Genomic DNA, 22937 nt, shown 5'->3' on the forward strand with positions numbered 1-22937 from the left:
GGACAAAAGACATAACTAATACAACATGGTTCTGGAGAAAGACCCAGGGCTCACGGTGTGTGGGAAGGGAAGGAGGCAGTGTTGCCACCATGATGTGGTGCGTGCCCATGTCTCTGTGCCATGTGAGGGAGTAGGTTAGTGGCCGAGGGGCACCTTCCCCGTGTACAGAAGCTGGTGAGGAGAACGCTGAAGAAGTCCTCTGGGGATGAGTGGTCACATAGAACCTTGCTGTGGATTCTGGAGGGGACCAGGCACTGGGGATAGTCTCACCCAGAGAAGCCAGGAAGCGAGTGTCCCTTCCTTCAGGTGAGAAGACAGACAGACTCCCTGAGTATCCCTCAGAGTGTTAGACAAGATCCAGAACCTCCAATTCACAACCCCTCATCAACAGCCTCTATCAGCTCTCCCTGGCCCTGCTATATTCAGAACGGCTAGAGCAGCCCTGACACCTCTGACTCTAGGCAATTTATCCACCTACTTTTCTACCTCCAGGGTCTCCACCGGGGCTACAAAGTTGCTGGGCACATAGCCTTCTCTTCCGGTGATGAGCGATCTAGCCAGCCACCAGTCTCCAGTGCTAGTGGGAAGAGGGGAGACAGAAATATGACAGAGGCTCACTGTAGATGTTTTGGGCAGCTCCCGGCACCCCACAACACGTCCTATTCTGATAGAAGACAGGATGGCAGAGGTGGACAGACAGTATGGTGATCAAGAGGTGCTGTATGAGTGGCCCATCCACTGTGCGGAGCATGTGACAGACAGAAGGGGTCACGGTGCAGAGGAAGAAGGGAAGATTTGTCTGGACAGCCTCACTGGCCCAAGGACCCTGTCCTTTTCTAATCGGCCCCTGTCTTAACGGATGGGGCGTGTCCAAAACTTATGGGATGAGTTGGGACTGGTTAAAAAACAAACCCAGGAAGGAGGGCTGTTGGCAAGAGAGGAACTGAAAACCTACGCAGGGTCAAAGGTCAGGGCACTCATGGGTTCAGCTCAAACCTACTGCAGAACTTCAGGAACAAATCAGACCTTGGGGCTCCATGGTGTAGGCTTAAAGGGTGGAGGAAGGGAGAGAAGAAGGGGGAAAACAAACAGACCTTGGAGGGTGTCCTGAGAAAGGGCACAGGAATTAAGCCGACATGGAGTTACTATGTGGGGTCCAGAGAGGTTTCTTGCTAGAGTTTAACAGCAGAACAGAAGGCTGGAAATAGAATCGACCTGGTCAGAAGGATGTGGCGGGAGGACAATGGCTCGAGCTTAAGAAAATGCCAGGAGACAGGAGAGGGGCATGGCGATAGTGAAGACCCTCAAGGGATGCCCCAGGGATGTGGACAGTGGGGGATCCTGTCTGACAGGGGCAGCATTCTAGACGTTTACCTCCTCAAGACCTGGAGCTTCTCTCCCTTCAGCACCTGCAGGTCCCTGTCATTCACGGCCGCATAGTCAAACAGGGCCACCACAAAATGCTCCTCTGAAAACGACAAGGAAAAGATGGCTACTACTGGGTCTACAAGAGAGGCAGAGGTCTGGGGTACTATGTGCTGTGAATCATCTTCCACCTCTGAAGATGATTAGTGACAGGGAACCGAAAACCTACGCAGGGTCAAAGGTCAGGGCACTCCTGGGTTCAGTTCAAACCTACTGCGGAACTTTAGAACTTGCGATGTTAAGACTCAAACTTGTACCAAAGACTGTCAGTATTTCCTTCCCCTGAGTCTCTATTCTAAAGATGGGGTACCTCCTGATAGAAAGTGGAGGATCACTTTTCTGTTGAGAAAGATAGCGTCCTTAGCCAGGTAAGGGACACCAGATGATAACACTGATTAGTTCTAGCGCTTTGTTTATAAAGATAAAAAGTTGATCTCTCCCAGGACAGGAGAGGTGTGTTACCATGGTGACATCTTCCCCTGTCCTGGAATACAGTGGTCTGTGTGCTGCATGCTCCATGTTCTCCATGAGTGAAGAGATGGCTGGTGTGGTGGCTGATGGGGATGCATGGAGGTTAGTTCTGAATGAGGCTTGATGAGACCCAGCCCAAAAGGAGGCTCATTCATTATGTGACCACAATAGTCCAGTTAGAGCAGAGTGGAGTCTGGGATAAAGGAGGAAGTACACATGGCTAGAAGGTTTTCAGGGGAGACAGGACACAGACAGAAAGAGGGAGGCAAGGAGTTGTCCTCCACGTGGACCAGACCTCGTGCCGACAGCGAAGGAGTCTGCGAGGTTGTGTCTGTGAGCCAGGCCTCAACAGTGCCGGATCCGCTCCCGTAACTTTTTCCTTTGGGATCTTTTACAGCTTGCAGAGTGGTTTTTACACTCCCAGCTTTCCCTTCCCCTTTCCAGTCCTATGGGGCCCGCCCCAACTGCTCTGGTTCTAACACATGGTGTGTACTGAGAGATGCACTTGTGCCCCGTTCTTACCTTGATCCGGGTGCTGGTTAGGAGATGGAGGGCTGAGGTGGTTGAAGACAACCTTGGGCAGAAGTACACTGAGTTAGTGGGCAGTCTGCAGCAAAAGCAGACTAAAGGACCAGTTGGCTAGATTACCTGTGGGGACCCGCTCTGAGGAAGGAGAGGTGCCACCATACGGGGATACTTAGATAAATTCTGTATACGCTCCTTGGAGCGCCCCTGTCTTCCCAGGCCATCTGCCATCCTTGCCTTGACCATATATGGAGATGCCACAGCCTCAAAGGGGGAAAAAAAACCCTGTCTCCTCCGTTAAAATTCTGGCTCCACCATTGAAGAAGTTGCAGACAGGTATTTACTGGCTAAGAAAAATATCTTAAAATTGCGTTTCCCTAAAACTCAATCAATGTTCTCTGGTGTCTAACCCAAGGGAAGACTTCCACACATCTGTGCCAGAACACAGCACAAGGGTATGCCTAGTGTAGTATTGGTCTCACATAAAGCATTTTTCATCATGGGCATAGCCCTTATGATCCATGGCAGAACAATGAAATAAGGAGCTATATCTACCATGCCCCAGTGTGGTTAAATCTCACAAACACCATGCTGGATCCACAGACTCTTATCCCCTTGGAACCGAAGCCCAAAGAAGCTCTTCTTTGAGTTACCCCAGTCACGGCCGTTTATTATAGTAACAGAAATGTAGCTAAAGCAGCAACAATGAGACCGGCCTCAGCCTCCTGCTCCTGTGACTTGGCCGGGATGGACTGTATCCTAGAACCATGAACTCGGGGGCAGGAGCTCAGGACAGTCGATTCTAAGTATCTCTGGCAAGTGCAACAGAAAGGAATCATCATCTTTCTCAAATTAGTATGCATTATGCAGATTTAAAAAGTTAGGTTCTAGGCGTCTACTGATTAGTACGTCACTTCAAGGAAATAACTTGACCTAAGTTTGAATTTACCCATATTCTCATCCATCCATCCATCCATCCATCCTTCATCATTCATTCATTCATTCATTCACTCACTCAATAAATGTCTCACTGTGTGCAGAGTCTTGTGTGACACTTGGACCCAGCTAGAAGAGAGGCCAGGGCTCATCTATAAAAGGGAACCAGCAGTCTCTGCTCAGGTCTCTGCTAGAATTTTGGTACTGCCTACAATAACAGTCAGGGAAGGACATGGGTCCAGTCATGATTCCAATTGCCCCCAAACTAATAGGTTTGTGACCAAGCAGAAACTGAAATCAGTCATCTAGACGCCAGAGGGGCTGGTTCAGGGAGTACCTCGTATCGTAGACTCTCTCCTGGAAGGGGCTGATCACTTACCAGAGGTGGCAGGGGTGGGGGAGCCTTGCTCTGGGCATGAACCTTCACGGGGCTCCAGCCCTTGCCCTTCTCACCGCCGACCTGCCTCTTGCTGCTCAGCAGCCCCATCCTGTAGGAGAGTATCGGCAATGAATGAGAACCCAAGCCCCTGGCTCCCTGCATCCAACCTTTCAACCCCTTCTGGTTAGAAATACCTGACTGCGCAGCTCTCCACAGCAGAGCACGGGAGAAGAGGCTGAGAGGGCTAACTGGTACCCATCCTTTTCTCAGTGACCCAGAGAGGGAAAATATCCGTGTTTTGGACACAGATATCATCTGGCATGGGTGCCAGTTTCTCAGGGACAGTAACGTGGGCAGGGGAGTGATCTTGATTTGACAGGAGCCTGACCATGTCTGGTGGCCTGCTTTTAGTCTTATTTTGCCAGAGGGCCTCTACGTCACTGGGGAGTCTCCCCTTCCCTCCCTGGGTGTTTGGGTCTTTCCCACATTCACTAAGATTCTTCGCCAAAGAATAAACTTGACCATGATCGCTCTTCCACACAAAATTTCCAGTGTTACCAGGTACGTATGGCCGGGCCTTCAGTGCCTGCTGTGCTAGCTGTCAGTTTGTCCACTGCATAGGGCATCTCACCCTAAAACTCCAACTGCAGAGCACCCTACTCGACATGCTGAAAATAAAACCTCACCATTGACAGAGGAGCCCGTGTTCACTTAACCAGCAAAATGGACTATTTCAAGATTCTGACAGGAAATCCAGTTCATGACCCACTACTTACATTCCATGAACAACTGACTTTCCAGGGCTTTGGGGAGTGCATAGGTTCTCAGTGAAGACCAGCTACAGACTAGTCACTCAGGAGGCTGTGTGACAACTTTCTCTGTGACTGGGCTTGGGCTAACTCTGCAATTTCAGGGTGGTTAGAGACAGGATGTGCAGAAGTCCACCAGGGCAGGGGGAGCACGTGTAACTCTGGTGTTTCAGGAGGCTTGGAGCTTCATCCAGTAGACAATGGCCTCCCTTCCCAGAAAAGATGGGAGGAGGATGTGGGCCTGTCTGTGTGTGTGTGTGTGTGTGTGTGTGTGTGTGTGTGTGTACTTTGTGGGTTACCAAAAAGAGGGCAGGAGACTTTCGTTGCTTAGAAACATACTTGACCCCCATGCAGACTCTCATAAGGGCCAGGAGGTCCCTGTTTACCCTAGGGAGGTGCTCAAAGTCCGAAACCAAACGGATGTGGTGAAGGCAACAGTTAAAGCCAGAGAGCAGAAACCCTTTAGCCACACCTGCTGTGTGTGTCGTGGTTGAACAGCAATCGACACCTCCAGTTTTGATGTCTGTGATTGCATCAGCAGACTGGCTGCAATAGTTCTTGTGCATGAAACAGGAGAGCCAGGGAGGCTTTGAGGTGGCCTGGAAGGTGGCGGAGCAGCATCTCTGATGCTGTAGCAGTTCACGCAGGAAACAGGTGGACAGGCGACCCTGCCAGGACAGTTCAAGTTCCCATCTCTGTTTTCTCCCCTGCGAGGAATGCCACCTGCTCACAGAGCTTCCAAGGCCACTTCTTTCCCCACATTGTTCCAACAACAGCGGTCAGGGGTTGGGTGACCAGAGCTCAGAACAGCCCACCCACTGGCTTTGTGAACATGGGCAAACCATTTCACTTCTCGGAGTCTGTCTCCCTGTCGATGGGAAGGTTTGAGTCCATTCCTAGTACCACAGACAAAGCCTTCTGAAGAAGGCATCCTCGAAATGCGGCTGAGAAAATTGAATAATTGCCCTGCCATCTAGGATGGGGTCCAAGAGCTCTCTTTCTGCAGAATTAAACCAAAGTACGACATTCTCAATTCCATCTTGTCCGTTTGGCTTGTCTCTGCAATCCCTTTCCAGCTGGTCACGAATGTATTTTAATTACGCTTTCCTGTGACAGTTGGCTATGTCTATTTGTGTAAAATAAGGGGAAAGGGCACCGAAATATTGAAACATTGTGTGAACACTGCTGCCTGGGCAAGAGCAGTTGTCCCAGCACCGCTGGGCTGTTGCTAAGCAGCCGCAGCTCCAGGGCAGCTGCGACTGCTCGGTCTCTCCCTGATGTGCTCCCGTCTAGGTTCAGTGCACAGAAGAGGTTTGGGCAAGTTGATGCACAAAGAACAGATATGTAGGTTTAAAATGAAAGGTCAACAACGTATATGTAATTAATGTGCATTGCCCAGCGTCCTCCACCCCACCCCGCAAGATGAAGACAAGGAAGAAGCAAGGAATAAACAGGACACCAAATAAACATTTTGATATATATATATATATATATATATATATATATATATATATGATTAACACAGATGATAGCCTGTTTTCTGATGCCGATGAGCTAGTGAGTGGCCTGTGGGAGTCACGATTCTTCCTCCCCGCCCCCCCCCACCAGGGCTTTGTAATTTCCAAGGTAAGTCCTGAGATGTATTGGGATTGTCTGTCTTTTCTTTGGAGGCCAAGGCTTGATATAAGAAACCAGAAGGTTTGGGAGTGGGTTGAAAGATGGTGGCCAGTGGAGCCCCCTTGAAGCCAGCAAAGCATTGAGCCTTTTATAGACCTACACTGGCATCACTAATCCAGAAACCCAGGCTCGTTCTTCTAGAAACAGGAGACTCCCGGTTGAAACAGATATCACAAATGAAGTCATTGTTAGGGTATACAGTTTCAGGTCTGTCTGACTCTGATTCATACTTTCGAGTGGCAGGGGCTGTCTGGTATTTGGTGCAGCGATCATAACACTCCACCCACAGGACACTGATTTGGGGGTCAGACAGCGTAGTAAGCCAAAATACATGGTGCAACTGTTTGCCCTTCAGTAAGTGGCTTAGGATCTGAGTGTGTTAGTTGGAGTAGTGACTGTCTCTATCCCAAGGGTTCTGTTATAAGGCCTGAATTAGCATTACTTATTGCTAGTACATCTTAGAACAGTGTCCAGCTCACCTAAATGTCTAATAGGTGCCGCACTGTTATGCCAGATACACGAACAACCAGTGGTTACAGTTCCTTCAATGACCACGAGAGGTGAATGTTCCTAGTTCCTCTCCGCAGATGGCAGTTAGGGACAGCAGCAATCCGTCTGCCATTGTGCAGTCAGGGGATTGCAAGCTTTGCTTTTAACAGTTACAACTCATTATTGTTCCGTGGAGGCTACGCAGCCAACAATCACCTCCTGCTGGCTTCTTCCTTGGTTCGTCCTTGAGAGTCCAACACAGTCCTACACAACTTGAGATGATTACTATTTTCCTGCCCCCACTTTGACTAGTTCCATGTCCTTGATTTTTACAATACAAGCCCTATAGGATGTTCTGTATTTTGGGCTTCGCTTCCTCGTTATGGTTCATAGCAAACCTCTCTCTCCCCTTATACATGGAGCAAAAGCCACAGGCTCCATTTGATTCATATGCATCTTTCCCTGGTAGGAATGCTCCCTATGGGTGATGTATGCTGTAGGAGGGACACAATGTAGCCATGCTAAGATCATCAAAGTTCAGGTGCTCTGTCTCCATCCACTATGTTCTCACCAACATTTCAGCTGACTTTTCGTTAATAGTTACAAAAGCTAATACTCTAATTTCATCATAGGTTTCACATCTGTTAGTTGGGAGTTGAGAGAAGAAATGGCCAGAAAATGGGAACCCCGGAAAGACTGCCAATCACAATCCTACCACAGGCAGGCATTTTCCCTAGGGCATTTGAGGCAGGAAATGTGTTGAGAAAATGAGGATTTTTCCATTAGCTGGATTATAGAGCGTGTATCAGAGTCATTTGAGGGAGTGCAGTTCAAGCCACGTGCAATGGATTTTAACGACTGATAATTTGGGGCTGGAGAGATCACTTAGCAGTTAGGAGCACTGGCTGCACCTTCCAGAAGAGTCCGCTTTGATTCCCTGTACTTAAATGACAGCTCACAACAGCCTGTAACTTTAGTCCCAGGAGACCTGACATCCTCACCTATGGTGTACAGACATACATGCAGGCAGGACATAGACAAACAAACAAATATATTTTTAAGATAGCTGAACACTTCTGATAGTCCCATCAAGGGATTAACCATGTGTACTGGTTAATTTTATGTCAACTTGAGACTAGTCAAAATCATCTAAAAGGAGGGAACCTAAATTGAGAAAATGCCTCCATAAGATCAGGCTGTAGGCAAGCTGTAGGGCATTTTCTTAATTGGGACGGTCCTGGGTTCTATAAGGAAGCAGGCTGAGCAAGCCACGGGGAGCGAACCAGTAAGCAGCACCCCTCCATGGTCTCTGAATCAGGTTCCTGCCATTTGAGTTCCTGTCCTGACCTTCTTGGATGATAAACAATTATGCAGAAGTATAATCGGAATCTGTTCTTTCCTCCCTCACTTTCCTTCGGTCCCGGGGTTCCATCACAGCAATAGGAACCCTAACTAAGACGCCTTGACTGATCCTACTTAGCTCCCAAGTAGTTTACTCTCCCAACGTGAGCAATGGGTTTGATAACAACATGTGGTTTTGTACCATCTGGCTGGGCGAATGAGGACCCCTGGGCATGTGTGATTCGGTGTGAAGGCAGAAGCTGTCAGCGATGACTGAGGCACACTGAGGAGGAGGTTACTCCTGGTGCTGTTTCAATTCTGTAAAAACCCAGATCATTTCTGCTGTGGAAATACTCCCACCCCCACTGCGGTAAATCTGCTAGAGAAGATTTTCTGATGATAAACGGTTTGAGGGTTCCGAGCAGAGAGCTTCAGGAGGGAAGGTGACCGTCTCGTGAGGCTGCTCGAAATACGGCATGCCGATGATGCATTGAAACCTGTGTCTCTCTGAAGCCTTGGAGAAGCCCAACACACATTGCGTGATTATACACACAAATGAAACTCCTTTATGTGGATCAAAATTATTCTCAGAGGGAAATCACATGCAAATTTATATTTTTAAAAATCCCCCACTAGTGATCACGGAAACACGCTAGTGATCTGCTCTTGTGTCAACATAGCTACCCTCATATCTTGCATTGACGGCACAAGGGTCGTAATCTACTCTTTGGTGTTTATTTTTTTGTAACTTTAAACAATTCAATGAAATGTTAAATCTCAAGCTCATTACTTCTTAATGGAACCCATTCTTTGTATGGCAAAGGATTCTGAAACATGGTTTTGTGCAGTGAGCAACTGATTGGAGCCCCATGCCAACATTTCTGCCTCAAAGGTGGGGTTGGGCTCCAGGATCTGCATTTTAAGGTCAGTGACTGACTGATGATACTTCACATAAATGCTGTTAGTTGCCTTTGCTTCCGGAGCATGCGTTGTAATAGGGACCAGTAGTTCCGCAGTCCTTTCTTTGAGTTTACCATAAGCAACACTAATTATCCTCTTGTCTATAAGTGAACTGCCTCTTTTCTGTCCTCCATACAAATATTTCTTATGTGACCCTAGCTGGGCAGTGGTGGCACATGCCTTTAATCCCAGCACTTGGGAGGCAGAGGCAGGCAGATCTTTGTGAGTTCAAGGCCAACCTGGTCTACAAGAGCTAGTTCCAGGACAGGCTCCAAAGCTACAGAGAAACCCTGTCTCGAAAAACCAAAACAAACAAACAAAAACAAACAAGCAAAAATTTCTTATGTGGCCCTGTGTTTCCTGCATAGTTTTTTTTATTTTGGTTTTTTTTGGGGAAGGAAGAGTTTATTTAAGTTTACAGTTCTAAGCGGCAGTCCATTATTGTGGGAAAATCATGACAAAAATAACTTCACAGCTCATCACATCACATTAGGGTCAAGTAGAGGGAAAGCAAAGACAAGCGTGTTTACCTATACTCAGTCCCTTCTCTATCTTACACAATTCTTGATCCCTGACAAGGAATGGTGCTGCCCAGAGTGGACTGGGTCTGTGCATATCAATTGACATCAGTCATCAATCTAATTCCGCTTAGACATGCCCACCGGCTATCCTGATCTAAACAGTCACTCATTGAGGATCTCTTCCCAGACAGCTCAAGACTGTGACAAGTTGAGGATTAAAAGCAGTCATCAAGAATGTATAGACCAAGTCACCCAGCTGTAGAGGAAGCAAGATGTGACTGCCTCACTGAAAAAGGTACCAAGCCACCTAGACACTGAGGAAGCCAGACACAGAGCAAGCAAGATGTGATTACCTCACTGAAAAAGATAAGTGTACATCCTATCTCTCCACAAAGAGACTTCTCTTTGCAACAGAGAACATTATAGAAACTAAAAACATGGAAAACATGATTGTGGTGGTGTCACCACACAGATGTGAAGTCTGGAGATTGAACTGTGTGAGCAAGAGATAAATTCCTGTACATAAAGAGTTCACATTAGTTACTCCGACATACCATCTCATTCTCAGAGGAATTCTAATATTCTTATAATCAGACTGGTTTTCTCTAACACCTACAAGTTGCAGGAACATTCTGATCTTACAGCCAAGGAAGCGGTCTCCCGTGCCAATGCGTTCAAGGCAGAGAAGATTTCAAAACAGTTTTCTAGTGTCTCTGTTGTGTGATTCTTAGAGATCAGTCACTGGTTTGCACATCTGCAATGAGAAAGATCAGGCAGGGCAGAAGGAAATACAAATGTCCAGTTTGAGGGGAGAAAGAGCACAAGAAGTGTAACGTTGGAGACTTGCTTGGTGCTGAAAGAGATAAAGAAGAATGGAGTAAAGAGAGGGGTCCTCTCAGGGCAAGACCCCGGCCAGCCAATCCTGTAATTTGTGAGAAGAAAAGGCCTTAAGGAATGACTTGTCCCTAAAGAGCAACAACAAATCACAGCTTTTGCCAATACAATTCAAGAAGGGTCTAGGTTTCAGGTTTTATCCTAAGCAGGCAGCAGAACTTGGCAACTTTGGTCATGTGATTCTGGTGTTATAGTCATGAAGGAAACATGAGTAAAGACATTGTGGAATCATCCTCTGTGCTTACGGATATCTGTTGAGGACAGGCATATATCTGGGCATATGACAGCATGGAGGCCTAGAGCGAGTATTGCGTGAAGCTGTGGAGGTGAAGCCTGCATTTCATTGGTGGCCCTAAGAGGACGGAGATGCAAGAGCTGTGGAAACCCTGCCAAGGAAAGCTGCTAACAGGGAGTGGAAGCAGCCCAAGAGAAGGAAGTCTGCTGCAGTCAACAAAGCTGAGAGGACTGAGAGAGCTAAGAGCCCTTTGATATCAGACATGGAGATGCAGAGTTTGGAGTTTGCCCTGCTGGGTTTTGGTCTTGCTTTGGTCCAGCATGTCCTCCCAACACCCTCTTTTCTCCCTTTAGAAATAGAAATATGTTTTCTGTAACACTGTATGGTGAAACAGGCAATTTGATGCTTACATTTATATTAGGTTATAGTTAAGAGATTGACTTGAGTCTCAGAAGAGATTTTGGGCTTTGAAGTAGTGTTGAGACTCTGAAAAACTATGGGGACTTTTGAAGTTTGACAAAGTGAATTCTGCTTTATGACATCGCTACAAGCCTATGGAGGGCCAGAGAATGGACTGTGGTGGGTGGAATAAACCCCCCATAGGCTCATGTATTTGAGTGCTTGGTCTCCAGTTGCTAGAACTTTTGGAAGGGATTAGGAGGTGGGGCCTTTCGGAGGATGTATGTCACTGGAGGTGGCTTGGAGGTCTCTAAAGCCCACAGAACATGGACAAACCTCTCTCCGGGGGCAGGAAAGGAAGAAAAAATAGATGAGACTCTTTCTGATGAAGTGTGCAGATGAAATTGGAAATAGACACAAAAGGCTGAGGAGGATGGAGCCCATGTGAAGCCTGGAGGACAGGGAATGACTGGTCAGTTCTTCCTAGTGCTCCTCCCCCACACTCAGGAGCCCTTTGTGACAGGGAGACAGGAGCTCTGTGATGCGGACCCGGGCCCAGTTACCAACTCCCGGAAAGAACTCTCAGCATTCAGTTGCCTGAGAGCAACAGTGCGATTCAGATGGAGACTTTTCTCTCTCTTCTGGAAAGCGTTGATCCTTTATGGCTGACCCCCAGCTCCACCACTTGGGCAACGGACATGATCTTTGCCTTTGCGTGTGGGCTGGGACTCTTCCACCTATTATTACCCCTCCTCCCTTTTGACTCACCCTCACCTCCACCAGCAGAAAGCAGCACCACCACCAAAAAGGTGTTGAAGAGGGAGCCCAGCAAAGTCAGGAAGAGAATCAGGACCGTGAAGGCTTACAGAGGCCGCAGGAAGAAACCCAAGGAGGACAAGGTACTGGTTTTACTTCTGCACAGCAGGCTGGAGAGGCTTGTCAGCACCATCAGCTTTTGCCAGCTCCTAGGACAAGATGTCTCAGGTGAAGCATTCACACCAGATGCTGCCAAAGCCCACCTGCCACCTAGGCAGCCCACAGAGGAGTCTGTGGCCACCACTTCATCCCTAGAGACCTCCTCTGCTCCTCGCAATGGACACCTGTTGATCAAAGATTCTAAACCCTTGTGGCCTGTCCTGCTGAATTCCTCACCGATTGAATCACAGTCGTCTGTGAGTGCCTCTTGGCCACCAGAGAACTTGACACCAGGAAGACGCCATTCACCACCACAACAACAGGCAACTTCCTACCCATCTCATCCTCTGGATCCTGTGGCTTGTCCTCCACCCATGCAAGATCCCAGCATGGCAGCTCCTCAGTTTGCTGGAAAATATTGGCGACCTCATAGAGCACACCTCGACCATGGTTTGCCTTCTCCCCATCCTATGCCTTAACCTGTGATTTCTTTCTTGGCCCATTTATCATCTGTGTAAAGGAGGGCTACAGATTTTTTTTTTAAGTTAATCTTGTATCCTGCTACATTACTGAAAGTGTTTATGAGTTGTAGAAGTTCCTTGGTAAAATTTTTGGGGTTGCTTATATAAACTATTATATCATCAGCAAATAATGATAATTTGACTTCTTTTCCAATTTGTATCCCCTTGATCTCCCTTTGATGTCTTATTGCTCTAGCTAGGACCTCAAGAACTATATTGAATAGATATGGAGAGAGTGGACAACCTTATCTTGTTCCTGATTTCAGTGGGATTGCTGTGAGTTTCCCTCGATTTATTTGATGTTGGCTGTTGGCTTGGTGTATATTGCCTTTATTATGTTTAGTATCCCTTGTATCCCTGCTCTCTCCAAGACCTTTGTCATGAAAGGATGTTGTATTTTGTTGAAAGCTTTTTCAGCATCTAATGAGATGATCATGTGGTTTTATTTTTCAGTTTGTTTATATGATAGATTACATTGACAGATTTCATATGTTGAACCAACCCTGCATCTCTGGGATGAAGCTGACTTGTTCATGGTGGATGATGGTTCTGATGTGTTCTTGGATTCGATTTGCCAGCATTTTATTATTTTTGCATCAATGTTCATGAGTGAGATTGGTCTGTAATTCTCTTTCTTAGTAGTGTCTTTATGTGGTTTGGGTATCAGGGTAATTGTAGCCTCATAAAAAGAGTTTGACAATGTTCTGTCCATTTCTATTGTGTGGAACAAGTTGAAGAGTATTGGTATTAGTTCTTTGAAAATCTTGTAGAATTCTAAGCTGAAACCATCTGGTCCTGGACGTTTTTTGGTTGGGAGACTTTTGATGACTGTTTCTATTTCTTTAGAAGTTATAGGTCTATTTAATTTGCTTATCTTGTCATGATTTAATTTTGGTAAGTGATATTTATCCAGAAAGTTGTCCATTTCCTTTATGTTTTCCAATTTTGTGGAGTACAGGTTTTCAGAATATGACCTGATGATTCTCTGGATTTCCTCTGTGTCTGTTGTTATGTCCCCCTTTTCATTTCTGATTTTGTTAATTTGGATATTCTCTCTATGCATTTTGGTTAGTTTGGATAAAGGTTTGTCTATTTTAGTGATTTTTCTCGAAGAACCAACTCTTTGTCTCATTGATTCTTTGTATTGTTTCCTTTGTTTCTATTTTGTTGATTTCAGCTCTCAATTTGATTACTTCCTGCCGTCTAGTTCTCTTGGGTGAGTTTGCTTCTTTTTGTTCTAAAGTTTTCTAATGTTCTGTTAATTCACTAGTGTGGGATGTTTTTTTCCAGCTTCTTTATGTAGGCATTTAGTGCTATGAACTTTCCTTTTAACACTGCTTTCATTGTGTCCCATAAATTTGGGTATGTTGTATGGTCATTTTCATTGAATTTTAGGAAGTCTTTAATTTCCTCCTTTATCTCCTTCTTGACCCATTGATGATTCAGATGAGCATTGTTTAATTTCCATGTGTTTGTGAGTTTTCTGGAATTAGTGTTGTTATTGAATTCTAGTTTTAAGCCATGGTGATCCAATAAGATATGTGGGATTATTTCATTATTTTTTTGTATCTGTTGAGGTTGGTTTTGTTACAGAGTATGTGGTCAATTTTTGAGGAGGCTCCATGAGGTGCTGAGTATTCTTTTATGTTTGGATGGAATATTCTACAGATGTCTGTTAAGTATATTTGAGCTGTAACATCTGTTAGTTCCTTTATTTCTCTGTTAATTTTCGGTCTGACTGACCTTTCCAGTGGTAAGAGTGGAGTGTTGAATTCTCCCACTATTGGTGTGTAGGATTTATGTATTATTTAAGCTTTAGAAGTGTTTACATATGATTGTGCCCTTATATTCGGGGTACAGATATTTAGTATTGAAATTTCCTATTGATGAACTTTTTCTGTAACTAATATGAAATGTCCATCTTTGTCTCTTTTGATTGATTTTAATTTGAAGTCTATTTTGTTAGATATTAGGATAGCTACACCAGCTTGTTTCTTAGGTCCATTTGATTGGAATTTTTTTCCCCAACCCTTTATTCTGAGCTGATGTCTGTCTTTGAGGTTGAGGTGTGTTTCTTGTATGCAGCAGAAGGATGGATTCTGTTTGTGTATCCAATCTGTTAGTCTGTGTCTTTTTATAGGTGAGTTGAGTCCATTTATGTTAAGAGATATTAATGACCAGTGATTGCTAGCTCCTGTTAATTTAGTTTTCATTGTTCATTTATCAGCATTTAAATGTGCTATTTTAAACCATCAAACCAACCCCTGAGTATAAATGATCAATTATGAAAATGGAGGAACTGGGGAAGGGAGAGCTTGGGTGATTTGAGGCAAGAAAAAAAGGCAGCAGGGCAGAGAGGCCTTTCATGCCTTTCCGAATAGCTACCACTGAGGTGCTGGAATCCACGCCGGTTTGTTTATTCTGTGTGTGTTCATGTGTGAGTACGGAGGCCAGAGGGTTTACCCTACTGCCATTCCTCAGGAGTTACCACTTTGGGTGGCTTGGGGTCCTCCCAATAGGGGAGGCTGACGGGCCAGAGAGCCCCAGGGACCCACCAGTCTGTCTTCCCACAGAAGAGTAAAAGCATCTGTAGCCGCACCCAGCTGATTTACGTGGTTCCAGGAATCAAACTTACGCCCTCACACTTGTACAACACTTTATGGACTAAGTTAAGGTCTCCCCAGCTCCTTGGACTCACTATGGTTCTAATTGTAGCCACAGCAGGTTTAAAAACCTATCTACAGAAAATGATGGATAAAGTCTTACATAGATAGGAGAGGCCCAGTAGAAACATTTTTAGTGTGTTAAATGTGTGCTTGCCATTAGGATTTGTTTTGTTTTGCTGAATTCTTTGTACTTGTTGGTCATTTTCTGCCCTTTAGCTGTAGATACAGTAAAAAAAAAAAACCTATCTATCATGATTTGCTTCTGAGAGGGAGCCCTAAGGGGTGGCTGGGAGCACCTTTTTAGGTTTCCAGCTGACATGTTTGGGCTATCTGAAATTTAAAAAATAAAAAAGAAAGAAAAAGTATCCATGCGTAGTGTATACAACACAACACGCAGCTCAGTAGTGAATGCACGGGGGAAAACTAGCAAGGAAGAGAGACATGGATGAGAAAGGTTAATAATCCAGAATATATTCCTGTTAAGCAGAGGAACTTCCCAGGTGGTGTTTATTACACAGTCGAGGTATGTGAAAGGAACGGAGAGGGCAATCTGTACATACCTGAGGATGTAAAAGAAAATACATAGAAATCCATGGAGTCAAATCAAACTGCCAGCGTTGGAAGGCTTCGGGCCTCTACCAGGGCTGTTAAACGCTGCCTAAACACCTTTCGCAGAGAGAAGCAAAACAAAGCAGAACAGGCAATCACTCAGTTTTAAAAAACAGAGTGCATGTCCTGGACCCCATCTGAGAAAGGCAGAGGGACAGGAGGGAGGTGACACCCTGCCCCTGGTCAGTCCCATCTACTCTTGCGGAATGAGACCTATTACGAATCAAATCAATGTTCCTTCTCTTTTACACAGTGATCTGTTTTTACCACAGGGAATTCAGAAAACAGCATGGAAGATAAAAATTACCCCCAACGCCATCACTCAGAGACAGCCACTGTGAACACTCTGGTATGTAATTTTCCAAGACCATTTTATTTTTAAAAAGCAAAAATGGGATCATTATCTACATCCTGTTTTGCGACCCGCGTTTGAAAGCCCTCAGCACAGTTGTGTGTCCCTGCTGCTATCTGCTTCGTTCCCTTCATTGCTCAACCGTCTGGCAAGCTTCTCAGTAGAGCTTCGGGCTTTCTGTCCCTTCTCTTACACACCAGTTGACCTCCAATGCCTTTTGCACCCCAGACAACGTGAAAACGTCCTGGATCAAGGTCAGACTCTAACTAAACCCTTGCACTTATCTTTCTCAAGGTTAAATTGCCTGGGTGGAATTCCAAAGGCACAGGCATTGAGTGTCCTCCCGCGAGTCGCCAGCTGGCCCCTAACCACAGTGGATGGGCTTGTATCCCCCTGCAGGAACGCTTCTCACCCTGTGTACTCCCCAAGTTTGTTTATTAAAAAGTATTCGTTGCCTTTTAATTTCACTTTTTTGTTAAGCTCACAACGTATGTAGAAAAACCCAAGCGGCAGACTGTGGCTGTGGTTCTGCTGGTAGCTTCTCCAAGTGTGTGTAAATCCCTGAGTCCCATCGCCAGCACTACACAAAGCCAGTGGCTCAGGCTGATGACACTGCCAGTTGGGAGGTGAAGTCAGGACAATCAGAAGTCCAAAGTCATCCTCCTACATTAAGAGTTCAAGGCCAACCAGAGCTACATGAGACCTAGTCTCAAAAGTCAAAACCAAAACCAAAAAAAACCCTAAAACTGAGATCACAGTAAATAAAAATAGCTACAGCAATGGAAAACCATTATAAATAGTTACCATTAACATTACCAGGGCTGTTATATATACACGTATACTTAAAATATCCAGACTGCTTATCCTGTTTAATAAGTTGATTATTTTCATGAGTATTATTCTGTGAATTATATTCATAAGTAAACATAATTTGTATTTATTAAGTGATTAAAAGTTAGGTAATTAAATAAAATATAATTTATAAGTAAGTAAATATAATTTTGACAGAAGATTATTAACTGCCATTCTACGTATTTTCCGTTAATTTATATAACCACTCTTGACCAAATGAGTTCTTTTCAACTTTTACTATTTATAAATAAATCTGTTCAAACAAACTTGTAAAATACGTATTTAGTTGTTTGTGCATTTAGAAGAATTGCAATTACATTGTGTGTGTGTGTGTGTGTGTGTGTGCGCGCGCGCACACACGCGCTCGCTCACATATATGTGTCACACACACTGTGGTCTGTGTGCGGAGGTCAGAGGACAGTTTGTAGGAGTTGATTTTCTCCTTTCACCAGGCGGGTCCCAGGGATCAAACCCAGATGGTCATGCTTAGCGGCAAGCTGCTTTGCCCCTTTGCCCTCTCATCTGCCCCTGGGAATTTTTAAAGCTGTGACACTAAAAGTGGGATTCAGTGTCAAAATCAGGCACATTTTCTTTTTTTAGGCTGCAGATCTGTGATTGTAAGATGGATTTACACTCTCAGCATTGAAGAAAAAGTTATTTTTTACTTCCTTGTCAACAGGGAAAAGGGTGGGGGGAGCCAACCTTGCCTACCTACTAAATGAAAAGTTAGACATAGACAATTTTAACTTACATCTATTAAAATCTATTGTGTTTATTAACCACAGCTTCTAATGCTACTGTTTGGTTTCCTCACAATACGTTAGAGAATTTTATATAAGACATATATGTTTAATACATACATCATTGTGTCGTATGCCGTAGACGTTTTCTTAATTTAGCTTTTGCATTTTTCCTTTGTGGTACACTACACACAGGGGTCATTATTGTATCTGCTCAGTTCATTCATCTGTCTTATGCAGAAATGTGTAACTGTTGAAACTTGCTCACTATTTATAGTAAATATAAAAGATTTACATTTCATTTGTTGTTGTTGTGTGTGCTCAGGCTGTGTGTGTAGAAGCAGGTGTTCGGAGATCTGAGGACAGCTCTGTGGAGCTGGGTCTCTCCCTTTACCATGTGGGTCCTGAACTCAGGCTGCCGGGTGTGCACTGTAAGCCCCTGTACCTGCTGGACCGTCTCACAGGCTGATGACGCTGGTACAGAGGTGAGCCTTCTCCCCACAGCCTCCAAAAGCCAAGTGGGCTTTCTATCACTATTCCAGCAGAAACTTTACAAGATGTTTCTAAAACTCGGTGGGATGAGAAATATGCTCAAGAAGAGAAAAAAATGTCAACAAAGGAAAAGAATAGAAACGGCAAAGAGGCCTCAGTAAAAGCTGCAGTGGCTGTGAGGTGGCAAAAAAGAGTACATACACACACGCACGCACACACGCACGCACGCACACACATGTACGCACACACATGCATGCACGCATACACACACATGTACGCACACACATGCATGCACACATACACACACGCACGCACACAGGCACGCACACACATGCATGCACGCATACACACGCACGCACGCACACGCACGCATGCACACACGCACACACACATATGCACGCACATGCACGCACGCACATGCACGCATGCATACACACGCACGTCACAAACACCACGCACGCACATACGGAAGCACACTAGACACCAGACAGACACCGAGGATGACCAGAAAGAAAGCCACTCCATGGTGCGGTGACGTCTGATTTTTTTTTTTCCAACAAAATGTGAAACTGTCCCCTCCCCTCACAACCGTGCTGCCCTAATATCAGCTCTGCATCGACGAAAGACTGAGCAAAGGAAGACTTTAAAACTGTAAGAGGGGAGGAGAGGAAACTAAATGAAGATGGTTGCTGAATTGGAAAGTCAAGAAACATATAATAAAAGTTTTAAATACCCCATCTTTCTCATGGCCGAAATCCGATCACATATTCTCAAGTCTGTTCCTGGAGGCCTCATGCTCCCTGCACAGAACCACATGGAAACTACCCTGCGCAGGACCCACGTAACTCCTTCTCGCCAGGACTTTATTCCTTTTTACTTATTTTTCAAAAATAATTCAGGTATAATTTTGAGAAGAATTTCCGCAATTATATTAGCATTACATTTATGATCACGCATTACTTTTGAATCAGTGGCAAAGTTTGCACATTAATACAAAGTTTGTACACACGGCATGCACACACATTACAGCATGTGTGGAGATCAAGGACGATCTGTGGGTGTCCACTCTCTCCTCCCACCGAGTGGGGCCCAGGGGTTGAGCTCTGGTGGTCAGGCTTGACCGCAAGCCCCTTTACGCAGTGAGCCGTCTCCCTGGCCCAACCTTTCTCTGGGTCACAAGAACCTTGTGCGGGATGTCTCCAATTCCCGTCTGTGTCTTTCACAGACTCTCAGGACAGTCAGGGCACAAATTAGTGGGTTTCTCTTTTCATTGTGGGGTGGATCCTGGTGTGTGTGTTCAAGTGTGCTCACACACACACATGCATGCACACGCGCACGCTTACATAGACACCAGTAATAAATAAAAAGAAATATTCCCTTCTAAATCATTAGGGTGAGTTTGTATAGAACCTCTCCCCGTCTCTCATGTTGATACAGGCCTTTACTAAGTAGAACACATTGGCTTCAAACTCAAAATCCTGCCTCAACTTTTCAAGTGTTGGAATTACAGACAGGCATGACTCTCATACGCCTAACTTGACAGTTGATTCCTTAGTACGCAACTCAAAATTCCACATGAAACAATATGCACTTATTACAAAGAAGAATGCTAACCCAGGAAATTATTGCAGAAAAGCATCCCCATGGTTTTACTATCCAGAGGCAGCCTCTTGATTATTTGAATTTTACTTACTCTTCTTTGGGGAAATGAGCATGTTTTTAAATGGAGTACAGATTAAATGGAGTCTGTGGAAGGAGAGGTTCTGGCTCACATCCTGACATTATGGTTTACAAGGTTTGTTTGCTAGTGTCCTTATCTCTCCAGTCTCCTTCACCGCCTGGTGAAGTGGAGGCGACAATGATCAGCGGCTCCCAGCGGCTCCCAGCGGCTCCCAGCGGCTCCCAGCGGCTCCCAGCAGCTCCCAGAAGACACCTAGTGGAGCTGAGTCTGCTCAGCCGCAGCTGGAGCACTGACTGACACTTCGCCTGTGAGACTTTGCTTTTTTATCACTCAATATTTTGTCATCCGCTTCTTTCTTATCCTGCAGACTTGAACACACTTTTACAACTCTCCTTACTGCGCATGTGTATGTGTGTCTGAGTGTTTGCATGAGTGAGCTTACCTTCGTCTAACATATGCATGGGATTGGCTATTGCATCTCCCTGCACTTTAGGGTTGCTAGGTTCTCAGAGGAAAACCAGTTTGGACCCATTTCTGGAAACTGGTCCAGGACCAAGTTGCTTGCTAGAAAGGCTATGACGGTACCAGCTTTCTCTTGTGATGGCAGCATGATCTCTACCACCCAGGACAACCCCAGAGATGGTTTGATTTTGCCCCTGGAGGATCCCATCATCTGGCTACAAATGCTTTCCAGAGCCAGAATGCAGACAAGTATGGGAGGCCACAGAAAGTTCATGTTGGGAATGACATGGGAGGAGAGCCAAGAGAAGACAGTGGTAAACAAACAAATCACTGACCAGGAGTTCCCAGCAGAGGCGAGTGTTATGAAGAAAGTCATACCGGAGGGGCTGGACTGTTTAGCTAAAACCTCTTCCAGGGTCGGGCGAAAGTCATCATGCTTGGGTCTGAATGGCAAGAAAGCATTGCTGGGCGGCAGGGGTGTGAGGACAAGAGGCAGAGCCTAAATGTGGGCTCAGCATCATCCAGGAGCAAAAGGTAATGCCCTGGAATGCAATGATGCAGGGGCAGCAGAGGAAACAGGCATAAGCCTAGGAGGAGCTGGGATTTCATTGCTAATACCAGACTGACCCACGGCACGCTTTTAAGAGCCAACATACCTTTTACAAAGATCACGGCAGCTGCTGCGTGGAGAAGAGATTGGGAATGAGAGCTGAAGGCAGGGGTCCTAGGCAGGAGGAGAAGCCAGAGGCTGTGGCTGGGACACGGGTGTTAGCAGGAGCTATGGGGGCACGGATGGAAGCAATGAGATGCCCCTGACATCTACAATGTGTCGGCAGGGCGGGCTATCTGCAGCGGGAAGAGTCACCTCAACCCTTCTGAAGTAGATTAGGATCTGTGTTCAGAATCAGAGTCCCGGCTCTGGCAAGCATCCGAAACCCCAACCGCATTATATAAAGTCATGAAGGCAAATGTCCCTCTAGGCAGCCTGAGCTCATATGCAAGCCATGTCTGAAGGGCAATTGAGCCAACATCTGGTCCCTGCAGGAGCCTGAGCTTAACAATCTGTGCCTGGGGATGGAGAGATGGCTCAGGGGTTAAGAGCACTGGCTGCTCTTCCAGAGGACCTGGGCCTTGTGGATAAAGTGGCTAGTGCCCATATGAGACCGAAGGCTGGGCACTGAGCTCACCTGGGCCCCGGGGGTCCAGTGCTTTGCCTGATTCACGAAGCGATGGTTGGGCCCGAGTACTTCCTTCACCCAGCTTCAGCTTCTGCATCTACTGAAGGAACCCTAGGCTTCATTCCTCCATGTAGTGGCTAGGAGACAGGGCCAGCCTAGCCCAAATTATCCTCTGATGACTTCCGAAGCCCAGACAGACCTGCTTCAGAGAGCAGATGCTCTTGATGTCATGGGAAATGTGTTTCTTGACTTCCCAGGGTCACTCCCTTCTCCTACAGGGGACCCTTGACTCAAGTCCAACTGATTGGGGATTAGGGTAATAGGACTGTCCATATGCAATGGGGTCAAAAGTTTCCATTGCAGGACTGAGGCTGGCAGGGCTCCCCAGACAGCTACTTGGCTATGTCCTGAAGACCCCAATTTATCTAGGAAGGCTGTGTGGGTTTCAGAAGTATGGTCCCTGTTTGCCATGGCCTAGGTGATCATCCCTTACATTCTGTAGGCTTCTGTATATCTGAGAATAGAAAAGCATTCTTGAATGATTTCACGGGGCTGAACAATCAGGGTATGCAAAGAGGCTAGAAGGCCACAACACTCGTGAGGGAGAAAGAACCAGAGAAAGGGCCATAGAACTTAGAGACCGTCAACCAGACTATTGGTTCTGGAACTTCTTGTGTTTGTATTCATGTGTGTGTGGGTGGTGCACATGTGTGCGTGTCTGTGGAAGCCAGAAGTCCATGGAGTGTCGTTCCTCAGGAACTGTCCACTTTGTTTTTTGAGACAGGATTTATCCTGGTCTGAGGCTCATGGATTCAGTCTGGCTGCCTGGCAGGCCATAGCGGTTTGCCTGTCTCTGCCTTCCTGGTGCGGGCATGACAAGAATGTAGCAGAATGCTTGGCTTTTACAACATGGGTCCTGGGGATTAAACTCAGGCCACTGTGCTTGTTCAAGTACACCACTAGCTGAGATATCTCCTCAGCCCACCTCTGAGGCGTCTGGAAGATGACTCAGACTGACAGTGGTGAGAACTAAGCTTTTAACCTATTCACCACCCTGCTAGGCCCAGACCTTTCCCAATGCTATCCCATTTTAGACAGAGAGTCCTTCCTCCTCCTCCTCCTCCTCCTCCTCCTCCTCCTCCTCCTCCTTCTCCTCCTCCTCCTCCCCTCCTCCTCCTCCTCCTCCTCCTCCTCCTCCTCCTCATATCCATGCACAGCTAATTTCTTTTGGTGCCATCATCAACATGGTGGCGTAATTGGACATGTCTTGTGGCCTCCATCCACGATATTTTACTTGATCTGAACTGTCTTCTCCCTCACTGAGATACTGCAGGGTCTCCTCTGGTCTCTCTGCTCCTTCTCATGTCCTGCAATCAGGCCTTTGATCCATAGGTGGATCAAATTATTC

General features: G+C 46.0%; 1 protein-coding gene across 1 annotated transcript in view; it reads right to left on the reverse strand.

The window, feature by feature from the left end:
- The window catches only part of Blk (BLK proto-oncogene, Src family tyrosine kinase), a 47404-nt gene that overhangs the window by 13538 nt on the left and 10929 nt on the right, over positions 1–22937 (reverse strand). The window contains exons 2-5 of the mRNA XM_041669566.1: positions 3737–3845; positions 2419–2470; positions 1375–1468; positions 479–577 (exon numbers count right to left, since the gene is read on the reverse strand). Coding sequence (XP_041525500.1) covers positions 479–577; positions 1375–1468; positions 2419–2470; positions 3737–3844 — 353 coding nt within the window. The 5' untranslated portion in view covers position 3845. The remainder of the gene's footprint in view (positions 1–478; positions 578–1374; positions 1469–2418; positions 2471–3736; positions 3846–22937) is intronic.

The sequence above is a fragment of the Microtus oregoni genome, unplaced genomic scaffold (genome assembly GCF_018167655.1).
Source record: "Microtus oregoni isolate MIOR12 unplaced genomic scaffold, Mior012 000001F_ref0000356, whole genome shotgun sequence".
NCBI classification, from domain to species: Eukaryota; Metazoa; Chordata; class Mammalia; order Rodentia; family Cricetidae; genus Microtus; species Microtus oregoni.